We start from the raw sequence: 15,102 nt of genomic DNA, 5'->3' as shown, positions 1-15,102 counted from the left end.
CCTGGTGGCTGGAGAGATTGAGCAGGAACAGGAAGGGGATTCGGGAATCTTCCAATTCCCACCTCTACTTTACTACAAACAGCAACAAGAAAGAAACGGGGACGATTCCTTTCATCCAAGGGCATATTTTATTTCCTTTTATTATACTTGACATTTGGGCAGGGGGTGAGTGTGGTCTCTACAATTTGGGGTACCGTGGAGGTTTGGGATCACCTATTTTGGCTGGCCTCCCCATCCATCCCCTCAATCTCTAAAAAGTCTTTAACGAGAGCAAATATTTTTCTTTCCGTCCTTCATTTTATTATCGCTTTTTTTTTTATAAAGGGGTTGGGAAGACACAACTTACCAAGCCTCTCTGTGCGTTGAAAGGCTAGGTAAATCTTCCTGTCTGAGAGGTAAGCTTGGGTTTTATTTCTTCTTTATTTTATGAAAAATAAAATGAACTAAAACCACAGCTCGGCACACGCTGCCTGAACATGGCTAAGAAATCCTTGGGGATGTCTGCTAGTTTTCTCAGCCCGTCCTCCCATGCCGTGTGTTTGTAGTAGCTGAAGACAGTGCATGGCTACTTGCTAAATAATTTACAAGTTGATTAATAAACTCACAAGGGTATAATTAGATGAAGGAGAGAAAGAGAAAGGAAGAGAGACGGCGGCTTCACGGGAAATTCTGGGCTCTGCTTTCTCCCTGTCTCTCTCTCTCTCTCTTTTTCTCTTTCTTTTTTCATGAAACTTTCTAGGGTGCTGGCGTTTGAAGATAAGTTGGGAAGAGCTCAGCGCGCCTCCTCTTTTGATGTGGAAATAGGACAGTTTGAATCCGTCGAGTTTAATTTTTCACAAGCTGTAAGGGCTGTGTAGTCATCCTTCCTCATTTTATTTTGTGTGTGTGTGAGATGGTAGACTGGGGAGGAAAAAAACCCTCTTCATTTTTCCCCCCTCTTTTTTTAACACACACTCCCGTATACACACATAGGCAGAATCCAAATCAGAACTAATAAACAGATTATTTTTCTCTTTTCTCCAAGTTCAGTTCATCTGTATATTGAGGGTCCTTCTCCCTTCAAGCCTGCCTTGGGGGCCTCCAGTGAAGGGGAAAAAAAATGGCTTGGCAATTTATGTTTGGATTCTAAAAATCGCCCATTTTGTGAATGCGTTTTCAAGCTTCTCTCTGACGATACTTTTGAAAAATCTTTTGGGATGGCTTCCTGCTTCCAAGCCCTTTTCCCATCAAAACTTTTGACATTTTTTTTCCCCCGCTTGGGAATTGTTGGAGTTTTCTTCACTGAAAGAGAAGTAGGAACAGCCAAAGTCTTTTCCCTACCAGTGGTAAAACTTGATAGTCAGGAGAACATTTATATTAATAATTATATGGACTTTTCTGGATCTTTTTCTGGTGTTCAGAAAACAGATATTTTCAGAGGCTCACCTTCTAGGAGAAACTGAGGGTTAGATGGGTGTTTTTGTAAGAGATAAGAGCATTCCCATGGACCACTGGTTTTGTTTTTTTTGAATCACAAAATAGTGTATATATTTAAAAATGCTTATATATTGAAAACAGTTCTAGGCCACCACTCATTGCTGAGTTATAGCAGCTCATACAGCAGTGTTTCTCAACCTTAGCAACTTTAAGATGGTTGGACTTCAACTCCCAGAATTCCCCAGCCAGCCAGGTTGAGAAACACTGCCATACAATAATGAAACAGCAAGAATCAAGACAGCCAATAAACACCAACAATAATAAAACTCCAACCCAACTTGCAATTGAAAATCATGAAGAGATCTGTAAAAGAAAAGAGTAGGTTCTTCTGTTGGTCCTAGAAATTGGCAATGATAAGATGGTAAGCGGAGAATCAGAATCTAGCCTAGCCACTCGAGAAATCTATTTCAATATTCTTCCCAACCCATTCCTGCTCTTTCATTACTTTTCCAATATTTCCCTTTTTAAGTCCCCTCTTACCTAGCCAGCCTTGGCCAATCTCAAGAAGCTAAGAAGGGCCATGTGGGTGGAGGCCATGCACCAGGGCTGAAGGCCCTACTGGGAAGTCAGAAATATCCTGGAAGAAGGCAATGGCATTCCCCTTCTAGAATGCTACCAAGAAAACTGCACAGATGTGTAATGAAGTTGGACTCCAAGGAATTGGGAGCCTCTCTAAGTGGCAACACCTAGCTGATCTTGGTCCTGGTTAGTATCCGTGGGGAAGATCACTAGGAAATCCTTATACTGTAGAGATCAAACCACTTCCATACTGCTGCCAGCAAAAACTATGGAAATGCCCACAGAGTCACCAGGAGGAGCCAAGATTTTGAAGCTGGTGATCTTTCGCCTTGCCTTGTAGGGAGTTTATATTGTCAGTAGGTGGTGCTACATAATCGATAAAAGCTGCTCCACCAGGCTGTTTCCTGATGTTGTGTTTATTATCGGTACATCACAGGCGGTGCGTTAGCAAGCTGCATAGCAAAGCTGCAGTTGGCTGGATTCAAAAGCCGGAAAAACAGCAGTGGTGTTAAGAAAATAATGATGGCCTTAGATATCGCCTGTCCTTATTATGTTGACCACAGTTTGCAAGTTCTGAACTGTGGTTTCCAGTGGAAACTGTAGTTCGCATGCATCCCTGTCACGAAGTCTCTGGTCTCTGGGTTGCTTCAGAAGTGCTCTTCAAAGCTGGAGTCTTCTAGAATTCTCAGTCCACGCACACAAAAAAATAAGATAAAGCCACCCACGGAGAGACCAAAAAAAAAAGGCAGGAAAAAAAGGCAGCTTAGAAAAAGTACGAAGGAAAATCACTCTTGTAGACTGAAGCAGGCCCGTCGCCTTCACTAAGGTGAAATGAAATCAGGGTGATCTTGGTGAAGGGGTTGGAGAGGACATGCCGTTGAGACCGTCACTGGTGGAAAGATGTTCCAAACCCAGTTGTAGATCCTCAGTGTTTCCACCCAAATTCTCTCTCAAACAGAAAGAGGCCATGGGCAATGATTTGGGCCTCTCGTAGCCTTTGGGCAGCTTTGGGTTGCTCAAACTGGCTTGTAAAGAGAAGCAAAATGGCAATTTATTGCTATCACATGTGTGTTCTACAGATGATCCATTGGCCTTGGGATAGATGTACCCTGAAGCAAATTAGAATTAAAATCAGTTCTGGATCTTTTACCCCCTCTGAACATTTAAGGCCAGCATGCTTACGGAGAAATGAAAGACATTTCCTGGAGATCCCCAGTGCTGGTTTGTTTGATATGGGCTTAGTGTAATGTATGAATCTGGTCACTATGGCTGATCTCAAAACCATTGTTCTAAGAAAGAAAACAAAACAAAACATGAATCAATAGGATGGGTGAAGATGGAGCTGCAGAAGATTTGGTTATTGATGGCTATTAGGGATTTGTTAGTAACAACTACTGAGATGTTTTCAGACATGGTACTAATGTATACATTGATTAATTCAATAAAAAACAGTTGCTGTAAATTACCTTCTCTTGACCAGAGACAGCAAGTCAACAAACTAAGGGAAAAGCATTTTTCTCCTCTCCCCAATGGCCATCCTGTACAATCTGAAGTTTAATTATGCACCTGGATGTTATACATTAATGTATACAAAGCCCAGCTACTGCCATGCTGTCAATATTTTTTGCTTTTTGAGCATTTTTGATAGCATTTTAAAACTGAACCACTTGTGGTTGGCACTGAAAGAGTCTTACAGTTGGTCAGCTACACATCATTCTGTATTTTGTTTGGATTGAGCCAAATAGCTTTAGGATTCTAGGCAAGATCTGAAGAGGTAGAATTGGAAAAGTGCAACGGACAGGGAATCCAAAAGGTTCAGAGCAGAAGTCACATTCAGCACCTGGGAGAGCTCCTTAAGTAGAGTTGTTGCTCCAGCAAAGAGTCAAATTCTTTGCTAGTTTCCCCCGCTGGACTGATTCCAATGATCCCCCTTGACCCAGGTTGGTTCCATCCAGATGCGTTGAAGCGACAACTTCCAGACGTCCCATCTAGCTTTAGGAAAAAGTCTACCGTAACCAATAGGCTATATCCTCGCAATCTATTTTCCAACATGTTTTATGAAAGAAATAACTCTTCCAAACTTTGTGGTCAGCAGGAAGACGGATGGTTTTCCCCGGAGGACTCAAATAACATTAAATGAATTGGACCTTTGTGGAATAATCAGGTATTCTGCTCTTGCGCTTTGCTGAATTTAGGGATGACACGCCAAGCCAGTGGAAGTAGCCCTTGGCAGTAGCTGATAATCAGGGCAAGATGTTAACTGTCAAACCCTGAGATCAACCCTCAGGCATCTGAATTAATGATGGAAGGCTTTAGACCTACTGGGGGAAGGAGGGGGAAAATATCTAAGAGGAGGAGAAAAGCAAAGTTGGCCATGGTATCAAAGAAACCTCCAACTTCTGGCAACAAGGAACGGACAGCACCTTCCAAACTTGTCCCAAGAAGCCCATTGTGGGGGTCGTGAATATCAAGGATTTATAGGTTTAGAAGTTAGGTCAATACATGTCAAAAGCTGCTTCGTCTTTGTAGAAAGCGAGGATATTGAACAAAAAGCTTCAAATCGGAGGATGCATTTGTGGGGTGTTTTGCTCTGGTACTCATTATAGATTGTACTTTTGGCTTTCAGTGTCTATGTTTTTGAAGTTTTGCTCAGGCATCCATTATGGATCCATCTTTTGGCTTTCAGACATTGAGCCTTTTGAAAGAGCGAGGGGGTAAAAGTATCTCCCCGGCTTCCCATGCAGAGCTGAATTTGAGGAGAAGTTTGAGAAGCTGGAAGGCTATTTTAGATTCTTAGGTGTCATCGGCGTGGTTTTGGCAACACTGCGTGCATTTAATGGCCACGCCAAGGCAAGGAAGTGGAGGAATTGGTAGAAGAGATGCATAATTCAGTATACTGAGATGGTCAACTTTCAGTTTTCCTTAATTTTCTTGTAAGGCCAGGTTTCTAGCCTTTAGTATCATCTTACAGGCAAGGGCCAACGCCTGGGGACTGCAAAAACAAAGAAAAAATTCCCTACTTGGAAAGGGAATTAATAAGTAAGGAAGTCAATAAGAAAGCAGAGGTATTGTATTCCAGTGTTTTGAAATATATCCTCTGCTGGAATGCATCATGCCTTGGGATATCTCTGCTCCACTTTCCAGGCCAGCCTGGCTCTTGCAGACAATGCATTTCCAAAAGGAAACAGGTTTTGGAGGGCTGGTTTGGAACTCTTCCTGGAGATCTTGCACCTGCCATAAATTTCTCCCACGGCTTTTGAAGGGTTTCTCTCTCTCTCTCTCTCTCCTCTTCTGCCTCTGTCATTTGCAAGATTCAGTTCGTGATAATAACCTCACGTAGTGGAGAACGTTGGGAAAGAATGTAGGTGGATGTTGCATCGTTTTAAAAGAAATTCTCACAGTTTCAAGAGTCAGCTCCTCAGCATAGTAAATCTGAAACTCTGGAGGATTTAATTCCCCAAGATATGACTCTAAGTGCAGTACTCCCCATTCCCTCCCCTCCCCTCCCCTCCCCTTCCCTCTTTCTTTCTCCCTTCCCTCCCCTTCCTTCTTTCTCCCCTCCCCTCCCTTTCCCTCCCCTTCCCTCTCTTTCTCCCCTCCCCCTCCCCTCCCCTCCCCTCCCCTCCCCTTCCCTTCCCTTCCCTTCCCTTCCCTTCCCTTCCCTTCCCTTCCCTTCCCTTCCCTTCCCTTCCCTTCCCTCTTTCTTTCTCCCCTTCCCTTCCCTTCCCTTCCCTTCCCTTCCCTTCCCTTCCCTTCCCTTTCTTATGGGGTTTTGAAGGCCAGCTGACTCCCAAAAGACTGGGAAGCTTACAATATTTCAAGGGCATAATTTGAAAACTTGACTGCCCAGGCAAAACAGCCATAAAAGCTGTTTAATTTTATTTTCATGTACCCCAACCTCCCCAATTATGGGTCTTTCTGCTAGCAATGCAGGTTCTTTTAGGGACGGTACCCCTAGTTCTGAGATACAGGTTGAAACTTGACCATGTTTGGGATAAAAGGAGACCAATGGCTTGAAATTTGGGCACGTCGTAATCCCCTGAAAGCATGCCAGTTGACAACTTCATCAGAATGTTCCAAGTTTAACTCCTTACCCTTGTTGTTTGCTTGAGGCCAAACAATTCAGGGTAAGATGTTTTGTTTTCCCTTGTGGCAATGACAGTGGTGGCCGGCCGGTGTTCCTGACAACCTCATGGAAGTCGCCTGTGAACAAGGAGGCCATTGACTGCGCATTGTGCCTTGCTTATTTGCTTCTAGCACCAGAAATGGAAGGCAAGCAGTTTTCTGCCTAGTTTAGACCACCTCCTGAGACATTACAGCTTTAATGTGGCTGCTCTGAGTCATGGTGATCGCTTTCTTCAAGGACAGCTTGTATCCCAAGGGGAATAGGTCCACACGTGGAGGGCTAACATGGAGCATCAGTCTTGAGGTCTCCATGCTACCTCTGAGTCAGGGGCAGCCTGGCTGCAAATCCCAACTGCAGGGGAACAATGGTGGGAGAAGGGAATGTTATGTAGGCTGACCATATGTCCCGTTTTGAACGGGACAGTCTCGTTTTTTTTTAACATTTCCAGACCGTCCTGTCATTTTAATATAAATGTCTGTTTTGTCCCATTTCCTTAAAAACCTTACTTAAAAATTTGAAAGTTCCCGCGAACCTGTTAGGATGCGGTCTGACTTTGGGTGGAAGGAGGGGGAGCTCAGCAGAAACGGCGGGAAAAAAGCCGCAGAGCTCAACCTGGCGGGAAACCTAAAAAGGAAAAAACGGGATCGGCCGATAGGCGGTGATCAAAGGGTGAGCCCATCGGCTCCTGCCTTGAAAGGGCAGGAAGAAAAGAACGTAAAAGCACGGCCAGAGGAGGAGTGGCTTGTCAGGACAACCGTTTGCTAGACTCTCCAGCCCAGCCTTGCCTCTTGCAAACGAAGCAATCCGACGATTCCCAGCCCGAGAAAACCGGAGACGTTCCTGCCTGCCGACCCAGCCCGTCGCCCAGCCCTGCCCCGTTCTGCCCTCCCAATGTCCCGTTTTTGTCTCCGGGAAACATGGCCAGCCTAATGTTATGGCCTGATCCAAGATTCCTGCATTCTAAACCAGTGCATTTGTGCGTTATGCTAAGATGTCAAATTAGGATCAGAGGCCTTCCCTGCTTAGTTGATGTAGTTCGTTGCTTCCCACTGCTTAGCTTCCTGTTATCAACTGACAGTGCTCATTGTCAAAATCTTTTGTTTCCTGCTCTAGTGCCTGACAAAATTGTCATAAAACTCCTGTCGAAACGGATGAACAGGCTGGATTGCTACATCCGAGGATGGGTGCTCCATGGTTTCCCAAGGGATGAAGACCAAGCGAAACTCATGCCAGATGCTGGTATTTTTCCAAACAGGTAACAGATCCCCTTTCTTCTACATATGAAGGATTAGAGCCTTGACCCTTGCAACGGGTGGCCGGCCAACCTTTCCTTTGCAGGCTGCTATGAATCAGCTAGGGGACAAGGATGAATCACGCAAACAGACCTTTGCTCTTTCCAATCTCTGCCCCTGAACAGCTTTCAGGCAATGGTTTACCTCTTTTGTTTTCACCCTAGGGCTAATTAAAAGGTCAGCCACTGTGAAAAATAGGCAAATGTCATGTTTGGGGCAGGGGGAATAAAAAAAAATTAAATTTCCTATACATATCTAAGATGCAGCTACCTATGAAATACTGTTGTGTTGGGCTACAGCAGCCATCATCCCCATTTATCTCAGCATGGCCTGGGGGGATGCTGGGGCTTTGTGGTAATGATGGAAGTTGACGTCCTCCATGTCTGGAGAACACCAGTCAGCTCAAGGTATGGTCAATTTAAAGCAAGAGGATTTCTTAAATGGATGAAAATCATCCATTGACTTGGTTGTGTATCATTTATATCTACCTACCTACCTACCTACCTATCTTGGTAGGCCATCTCCACCTGGGAACCTGCCAGATGGATTAGGACTCCAGTTCCCAGAATCCCATAGCTAGCATGGAATCTATAGAACCATAGAGTTGGAAAGGAGCCTTGAGATCATCTGGTCTAATTTTCTGGTTGGTGCAAGGACCTTGATTAAAGCTTTCCTAATAGAAGGCATGAACACATGTACTGAAAAGGAACCTACCATGTTCCTCAGCATTGGTTTCCCTGTTAAGCTGCTTTTAGCAGTTTGTCCTACCATTCATTCCCAACCTGACTTCCTGTAACTTGAGCCTGTTATTCTTTTTCCTCCCTCCTGGTTTCTCAAGAAAAAAAAAATACTGACCTTCTACTGTGTGATCCCTCTTTCAGTTGACTTTTCTTGCAGCGAACCAGACCCCACTGCTCCCTCTGTCTTTGGAGGGTTTTGCTTCTAGTCCCCTGATCATCCTCATTCCTCGTCTTTGCACCTGTTTTTAATTTTCCTGGATCTTCTGCTAAATGTGGTGCCCAAAACTAGAAGCGAGAGCTGAGGCAGGGTCTGACCAATACAATCAAAAGTGGCCCAGTTGTCTTTCCTGGCTGGGTATTAAACCCAGAGATTTTGGGGCATGTGAGGAAAGGCTTTATCTCTGTTAAATTTGGTCCACCTAGAGAGGCAAATTTGGAAATTCCAGTTGATTCTAATGAGAGGTGCAGGTGTTTATCTCAGGGCCAGATCTGGCCTCCAAGAGAGTGGGGGGACTGATGAGGTTGGTACGTACCAGCCCTTCCATGAAAAGAGATGAGAAAGGAACAGTCTGCAGAATCACACGTAGCTGCACGATAGAAGCTTGTGCTGTAAATCACTTGTTCCTGGCACAAGTTACAAAACATTCAGCCTGCAGTGAAGTGTGTTTCTAACACCAAGAGGGGAAAAAAACAACCAACCCCTTGAAATAGAATTAGTGCTTAGAAATCAATCCGGGAACAGAAGCAGAGGGGTATATATCAAACCAATTGCAGCTGCGCCTTTTTCTCATTTTTAGGTGAGCTCAGGTTGCTGAAATTAGATTAAAATAAATTTACATATATATCAAGTGTATTAAAATCCCGTCACATCCCTAAACAAAGTTATTGGTGAAAAGGTCTGCTTATTCTGTACTGGGATCTGCACGTTGGCCTCTCTAGTTGATCAAAAAGCAGAATTACTGTCAGGACATCAACCCGCATGTCTGTTTCTTAGAAGTAATAAATGGTTTCGTGTTCAAATACTGTGTTTTATCTGACTTCCATCCCATAAAGCTGCTGCAAATACTACTAAATTATATAGCATTGAACAGTATCAGTCTCTGGGCTCCTTCAATTTATGGAAAGGAAGAGAAAACAAACCAGTAATTGATAGCAAGGAAGAATGAAAAATCAAGTTATTTGAGTGAAGTGGGTGGGGGATATTCCGCCAACCAGAAGAAACAAATTGGGCTATAAAATTTCTTAATATGTAATCATAAAAAAGAGAGAAAGAGAGTGAGATCTAGCTTCAGCTCTAGCATCCTGCAATCTGCCTCAGGCAAAGATGAGAATAATTTATTTCCTGCTGCCCCAGAAAAGGTATTAGATTTGGCATGGGTCACAAAGCAAGGCAAGAATATTCGGAACAGCAAAAAAGTAGTCCCTTTTCTGGTTTCACGTGGCATCAAATTAGCTGGTGGAATTCGCAGTGCTGGGGTGATGTCAACTCCCTGCCTAAAGGGCTATTTTTCTTTTTTAAAGAGAAGACTTAGTCAAAATTATGGCAGACACGTTGGTGGACCAGGAGCGCCAACAGGAACATCCATCAATGGAGACTTGACATGGAGGGTTGCCAAGAGGGACCTGGTTGGTCAGTATGGGAAACTGAAAGTTGGAATCAGTGAACCTTTTGCTATGAACCAACTCTTACATCCATGCTGAAAAAAGATGGGGAAAATGTCCGCTGGTTGACTTTTCCTGAAAAAATGGATTAGTTTCTCTTTAATTCAGTTCAGCCGTAATCAGCAGCATTTATGACCGCCAGTTCAGGCAGTTGGATCGGTTCAACACATAGAAAAGGCAATTATAAGACAATAAGCATCCCAATGAAAGATGGGTGTATTTGCAAAAAGGATAGTGCTGATGAGATAGGTGTTCATTTGAAGAGCAGTGAAGTTGCGTGGGGTGTAAATGCCTGGATGCTTCCCTTTCTTGAGGTTGCAGTCTGCAGACAGGTTGGTCCACAATTCCCATAGTCTCCAGTCTGCTGTTCCAATGCTTAGGGAAAAATGGACTTCAGTCTAATGCATTTGGGGTGGGAGGAAGCTGTGCTAGAATCTCTGGTCTGAATGCATCAGCTCATCTCAACTCAAATCTTTTATTGTGATCATTGACTTCGTATGAAGAACATGGAACCCCGAACTGTCCCAACCTATTTGAGCCTAGCTTAGCATACCCTGTTGTATGTGTGTGAAATCCTGGAGCCAGCTGATGGAAGCAATCTGGTTTAAAGAAAGGCCTGTGCTGACTTCTTAAACACCTGCAAACACCACTGGAAACATGGGGTAATTGTGGGATTCATACCCACTTGAAACACCCTTTTCTGCCTACCGATTGTAGTCCAGGCAGAAGATCTGCCATAACCAGAAGAAATATGCTGCTCCTAAGAAGTTGGAGACTGGATGTAAATGGGGCAATACTTGGGGAGCTCTTTCTTCCAGCTTCAAGGTCTTGGAAAGAAATAATAAAGGAAAGAAAGGCTGTTGGCTTGGCGATAGTCTTGCCTTTTAGGGCCCAGATTCAGAGGGCTTTTTGACTTCCGCTGGTCGCCAACAGTCAGAACCAAAAATGTCTCCTTCCGGTCTACATAAATGATGGTGTCTAAGAACCTATTCGTAGGAATCAGTCCAGGGCATCCTAGTTCGATCTAGACTGCAGTGCTATGCACACCACCTCGGGAACAGGCCCTGTGGAAATTACCAGGAACTTCTGAGAAGGCCTCCAGAAAATTGTTCCTTGGTGGGGATTTTTCAGGTTTGCCTGATCTACTGAATGTTTCTATTAGAAGTATGGAAGTCAGGCCTCGTGGTGGGATGCAAAAGGTGTGTGCTTGGCATGAAAGTGTTCTGAGCTCAAAAAAGTAGAAATGCCAGAATTGGAAGGGCGCTTAAAATCCTTCCATGCAAACCCAGTCTTGGTTCACCCTTCGTCATGGAAGAGGACCTGTGGGGTGGTGGCATTATTCCATGACTGAGATAGATACTCTTGGATATCTGCTTTGCCCATCACTGATGCACTGGGTTAATAAGTATAGCATTTCCCAGTCAGTTCCTAATTATGAGCATCTTACTGTGTAAGCATCTTGCTTGGAATATAAAGAGAGATGGAGCTTAGTCTTCTTTCAGTATGGATGTAAGAGTTGGCTCATACCAAAACGTTCATTGATTCCAACCTTCAGTTTCCCATACTGACCAACCAGGTCCCTCTTGGCAACCCTCCACGTCAAGTCTCCATTGATGGATGTTCCTGTTGGCGCTCCTGGTCCTCCAACGTGTCTGCCATAATTTTGACTAAGTCTTCTCTTTAAAAAAGAAAAATAGCCCTTTGGGCAAAGAGTTGACATCACCCCAGCCTTGCGAATTCCACCAGCTAATTTGATGCCAGTAGTAACTCACCTACGTGGGGAGCGGGGAGGCAAATATTCACTGCAGCTTTCAGTGCAAATGTGGGTGGCTTTGCTTCTGAGTAACACTGGTGAGATGCGTTTTCTCCTTACCCGTGCTTAACATCCGAATCAGCATTGGCTGATCAGGGCTATAAGGTTCTTTTGAAAAAGAGCCCGCACTCTAGGTTTTTCAGGTGAGAAAATTCCAGTAAGTTTTGAAACGTATACTTAGTTCACAAAAAACGAGCTTTTGGAATCCGTATTAAAAGGAAGCTACCTGTGGCCAGTGTTTTCCGGGTTTTCCAGGAAAGACCCCTTTCTTTTCCTGCACTTGGGTCCAGGATGGATGTTTAAATATCAAGGCACCCCCCAAAAAAAACAAGAAAAAGAAAAAGAAAATCAAAGTGGGGGGTGGGTGGCTGGAGAGCTGCAATTCAAGAATGAAAATGGGGGATTTTATTTTCTCCCGCTTGGATATTATTTGGGCTTTCTTATCTCCGCTGCTAGTTTTCAGGGTGGATTAAAGATAATCAGCTGCCTATTAATGGAGACCTGAACTAGGAGATGGAGTATGAACCAGCAGCAAAATTCAACGGTTGGGAGAGGTTAATAACTCTATTACTACCAGCTCTTTTCTTTAGCCATTTGAAGAGCTAGGCATTAGCCTTATCTTACTCCTCCATTAATTGAGCTAATAGAACCTTGGTGACCTTCGCAGGGTGCCATTATATGTGAGTTTGCCAGACGTGGGCTGGCATACTTATTGCCGCATATATATTCCGCAGATGTTCTGGTTTGTGTGGGGAGAAAGATTTTGGTTAAAGATCACCTAACTTCAAATCCTCCGTCCCTTCCTCCTCTTAACATTTACCTGCTCTCTTCTGTGACCAATTGAAAGAAATGTGGAAATGAAAGTACGTGACTTAATTAAAATCCTTTCTGGTTAGATGTGGGAAGTTCTGAAGTCCACGGTGCTCAGGAGGTTGTTGAAAGGCTGTGGAAGGGCTGTAGGTGAGGGGGTTAAAAAGGAGAAGAGGATACCCTAGACAGTCTTTGGGTGGCTGGATTAATTAACATCAGATTGTCCCATTTTTAAAAAACAAATGTTATTAAAAGTTTTAAAGAGAATGTAAAAGCTAACACAAATTAATACAAAATAGAGGGAGGGAGCGAGGGAGGGAGGGAGGGAGGGAGGGAAGGAAGGAAGGAAGGAAGGAAGGAAGGAAGGAAGGAAGGAAGGAAGGAAGGAAGGAAGGAAGGAAAAAAAACAAAACACAAAAATGCAATGAGAAAAAATAAAAAGAAATAGAAAGAAGAAGCTTCTGATTTTCTCTGCAGCAAATATAAGGATGATTACAAAATTATCTCCTACTCTATGATTACCAAAAAAGCTCACTTTTTTCTATTATCCTTTTTTTTTTCCTGATCGTCAAAACCACAAGTCTTCAGTGCATTTTTTCCATTTCATAAGGGGTTTCCAGTCGACTATAAAGGTAGATATTGTCTTTTCTCTGATCAAGGAAGTCAATCTGGCCATCTCAGCAAGTTCCATCATCTTCACCAGCCATTCCTCCATTGGGGGTAGTGTCGAACCTTTCCACTTTTGAGCATATAATAGTCTTGCTGCCGTTGTTGTATGTAAAAACATCAGATTGTCCTTTCATGAAGTAGCTTTCCTTTGCAAAAGACAGTCTGCAGGTGCTGATCACGGAGGAACGAGATGGAGAATGTATGCATTAAAATGCCTACAACCCACAATGCCATAGCAAATGCCCTATTCCAGACACTGGAAGCAGATATGGAGGTTTGAGGATTGGCAGAGAGACCAGCTGTGAGTTCCTGAGCTAGCCAAATTTGGCAACACTTACCCACTTTCCTGGAGAAATATCTTGTTAAGAACATGCAGTGGCAAGTCAACAAGCTTATAATCTCAGAAGAAACCAAAGTATTGGACAGATGAGGCCGTTCTAGTCCTGACTGAGAAGGAACTGACGTTGGGAGAGAAAACTACATCATTCTCGAAAAGGGGGAATTAGGACCGACGGATGAGGATGTGGTAAGGTTGAAGTTCATCTCTTGCATGACTTCGGATGCTTCAGGAGAAGTAGAGGAGAAAAGATGACTTCTCCCTCTTTTCTTTCCTCACCCCCCAAATCCATATATCTATAAAATGCTCAGATTTGGGCAGAAGGTGATTCTGGATTTATACATCACCGTGCTTTCCAAGAGATAGGGAAAATTCTCCAGTCCCTGCCTGTTGCGCAACCGCCCCGAGGAAAGAATTCTTCCTTCACCCTTAAGTGACCACCTTGAAACAAAGCCAACCAGGAATGCCTTTGTTCTGCATGAGTCCAAGGCCTTTCTCTCCTGTTGCTCACAAGGAACCTTTGGCCTTGAATTTTGAGCCTCCGTCTTTTGTGCCAGCTGCTAGTCTCTGAGGATCCCACCCTCACTGTTGACCTTGCGGGCCCTTAAAAAAGCAGGAGAACAAATGCAGAAAAGCATCCTTGCAGGTCCCATTCATGTCTGGATTGGTGTGCAGTAAAATGAGTATCCTTTCCCGCCATTGGTAGGGACTGCCGAATTCCCTGTGTCCACCATCCCTGGTCTCACAGCTCCTAGGAGGTGGTTCATGCTGCTTTTAGCAATGCTTCCTTCCCCCCCACCCCCCATCCCCTCCACCGGTCTGACCCTGCTATAGATCTTGGCAGTTGTTTTGAGTTGTCAATGTTTTGTCTATATTTGCTTTAACCCAGATGCCCTGCCTTGCCTGCGGTGGCGGGATGAAGTCCCCTCTCTCCCATCAACAATAATTAGGCTTGTAAGACTAATGGAAGAAATCGTGTCTAATTACCTTACTGAAGGCCCAATTATGCTATTAACATTCGCGGGCTAGAAGCTAACGGTGAGGAGAGCCTCTCATTTGCATAGCATTAAGTTAATTGAGCTGGAAGCTATAGGGCGGAGGGTGGTGGGGCTGCGGGGGGGGGAGGGGGAGAGAAAATGCTGGGGGGTTAGTATTACAGACTGGATAAGGATGTCCAGACTGGGACAATTAACCTGACAGTTTTATTAATTAACGGCGATCTGATTACCTAGAAGGAATAGCGTTTGGCAAAGAGAGAAAGAGAATGAGCAAGCAGGCCTGCTTCATTCCCAATCAGATTAATGGTCAATTGTGGGGCAAGGAATGGGATGGTTTGGTTTGCAAACGGTTCGTCTTGCACCCGGTGGATTTTCAGCACTGGTATTTTGCCGGAGAAGGCAAACCGGTCTTTATAACCCGATTCTGTGGATTTTTGAAGGTTTTGTTTTGGATGTTTGCGGGCTGTGTTTAGAATCCATCGTCCAGCACGGTTCCAGAATTGGGTAGTTGATCATGGCCAACTGTCCCAAGTATGCTCACTCGCGTAGAAGAATTCAAGGGGTTCCACATGAGGGGCTAAATCTCTCCGGGTTCACCTACAACTCCCATTTCTCAGCAGTTTAGCTGTGGGTTCTACAGTGGCCAGTGAGTCTCAGTCA

General features: G+C 44.2%; 1 protein-coding gene across 1 annotated transcript in view; it reads left to right on the top strand.

Moving 5' to 3' along the window:
* The window catches only part of AK8 (adenylate kinase 8), a 65,296-nt gene that overhangs the window by 33,231 nt on the left and 16,963 nt on the right, over positions 1-15,102 (top strand). The window contains exon 11 of the mRNA XM_063316190.1: positions 7,235-7,376. Within this exon, the coding sequence (XP_063172260.1) occupies positions 7,235-7,376 (142 nt within the window). The remainder of the gene's footprint in view (positions 1-7,234; positions 7,377-15,102) is intronic.

The sequence above is a fragment of the Candoia aspera genome, chromosome 16 (genome assembly GCF_035149785.1).
Source record: "Candoia aspera isolate rCanAsp1 chromosome 16, rCanAsp1.hap2, whole genome shotgun sequence".
NCBI classification, from domain to species: Eukaryota; Metazoa; Chordata; class Lepidosauria; order Squamata; family Boidae; genus Candoia; species Candoia aspera.
Note: the sequence above shows the minus strand (reverse complement) of the source record. Positions and strands in the feature narration are given on the sequence as shown.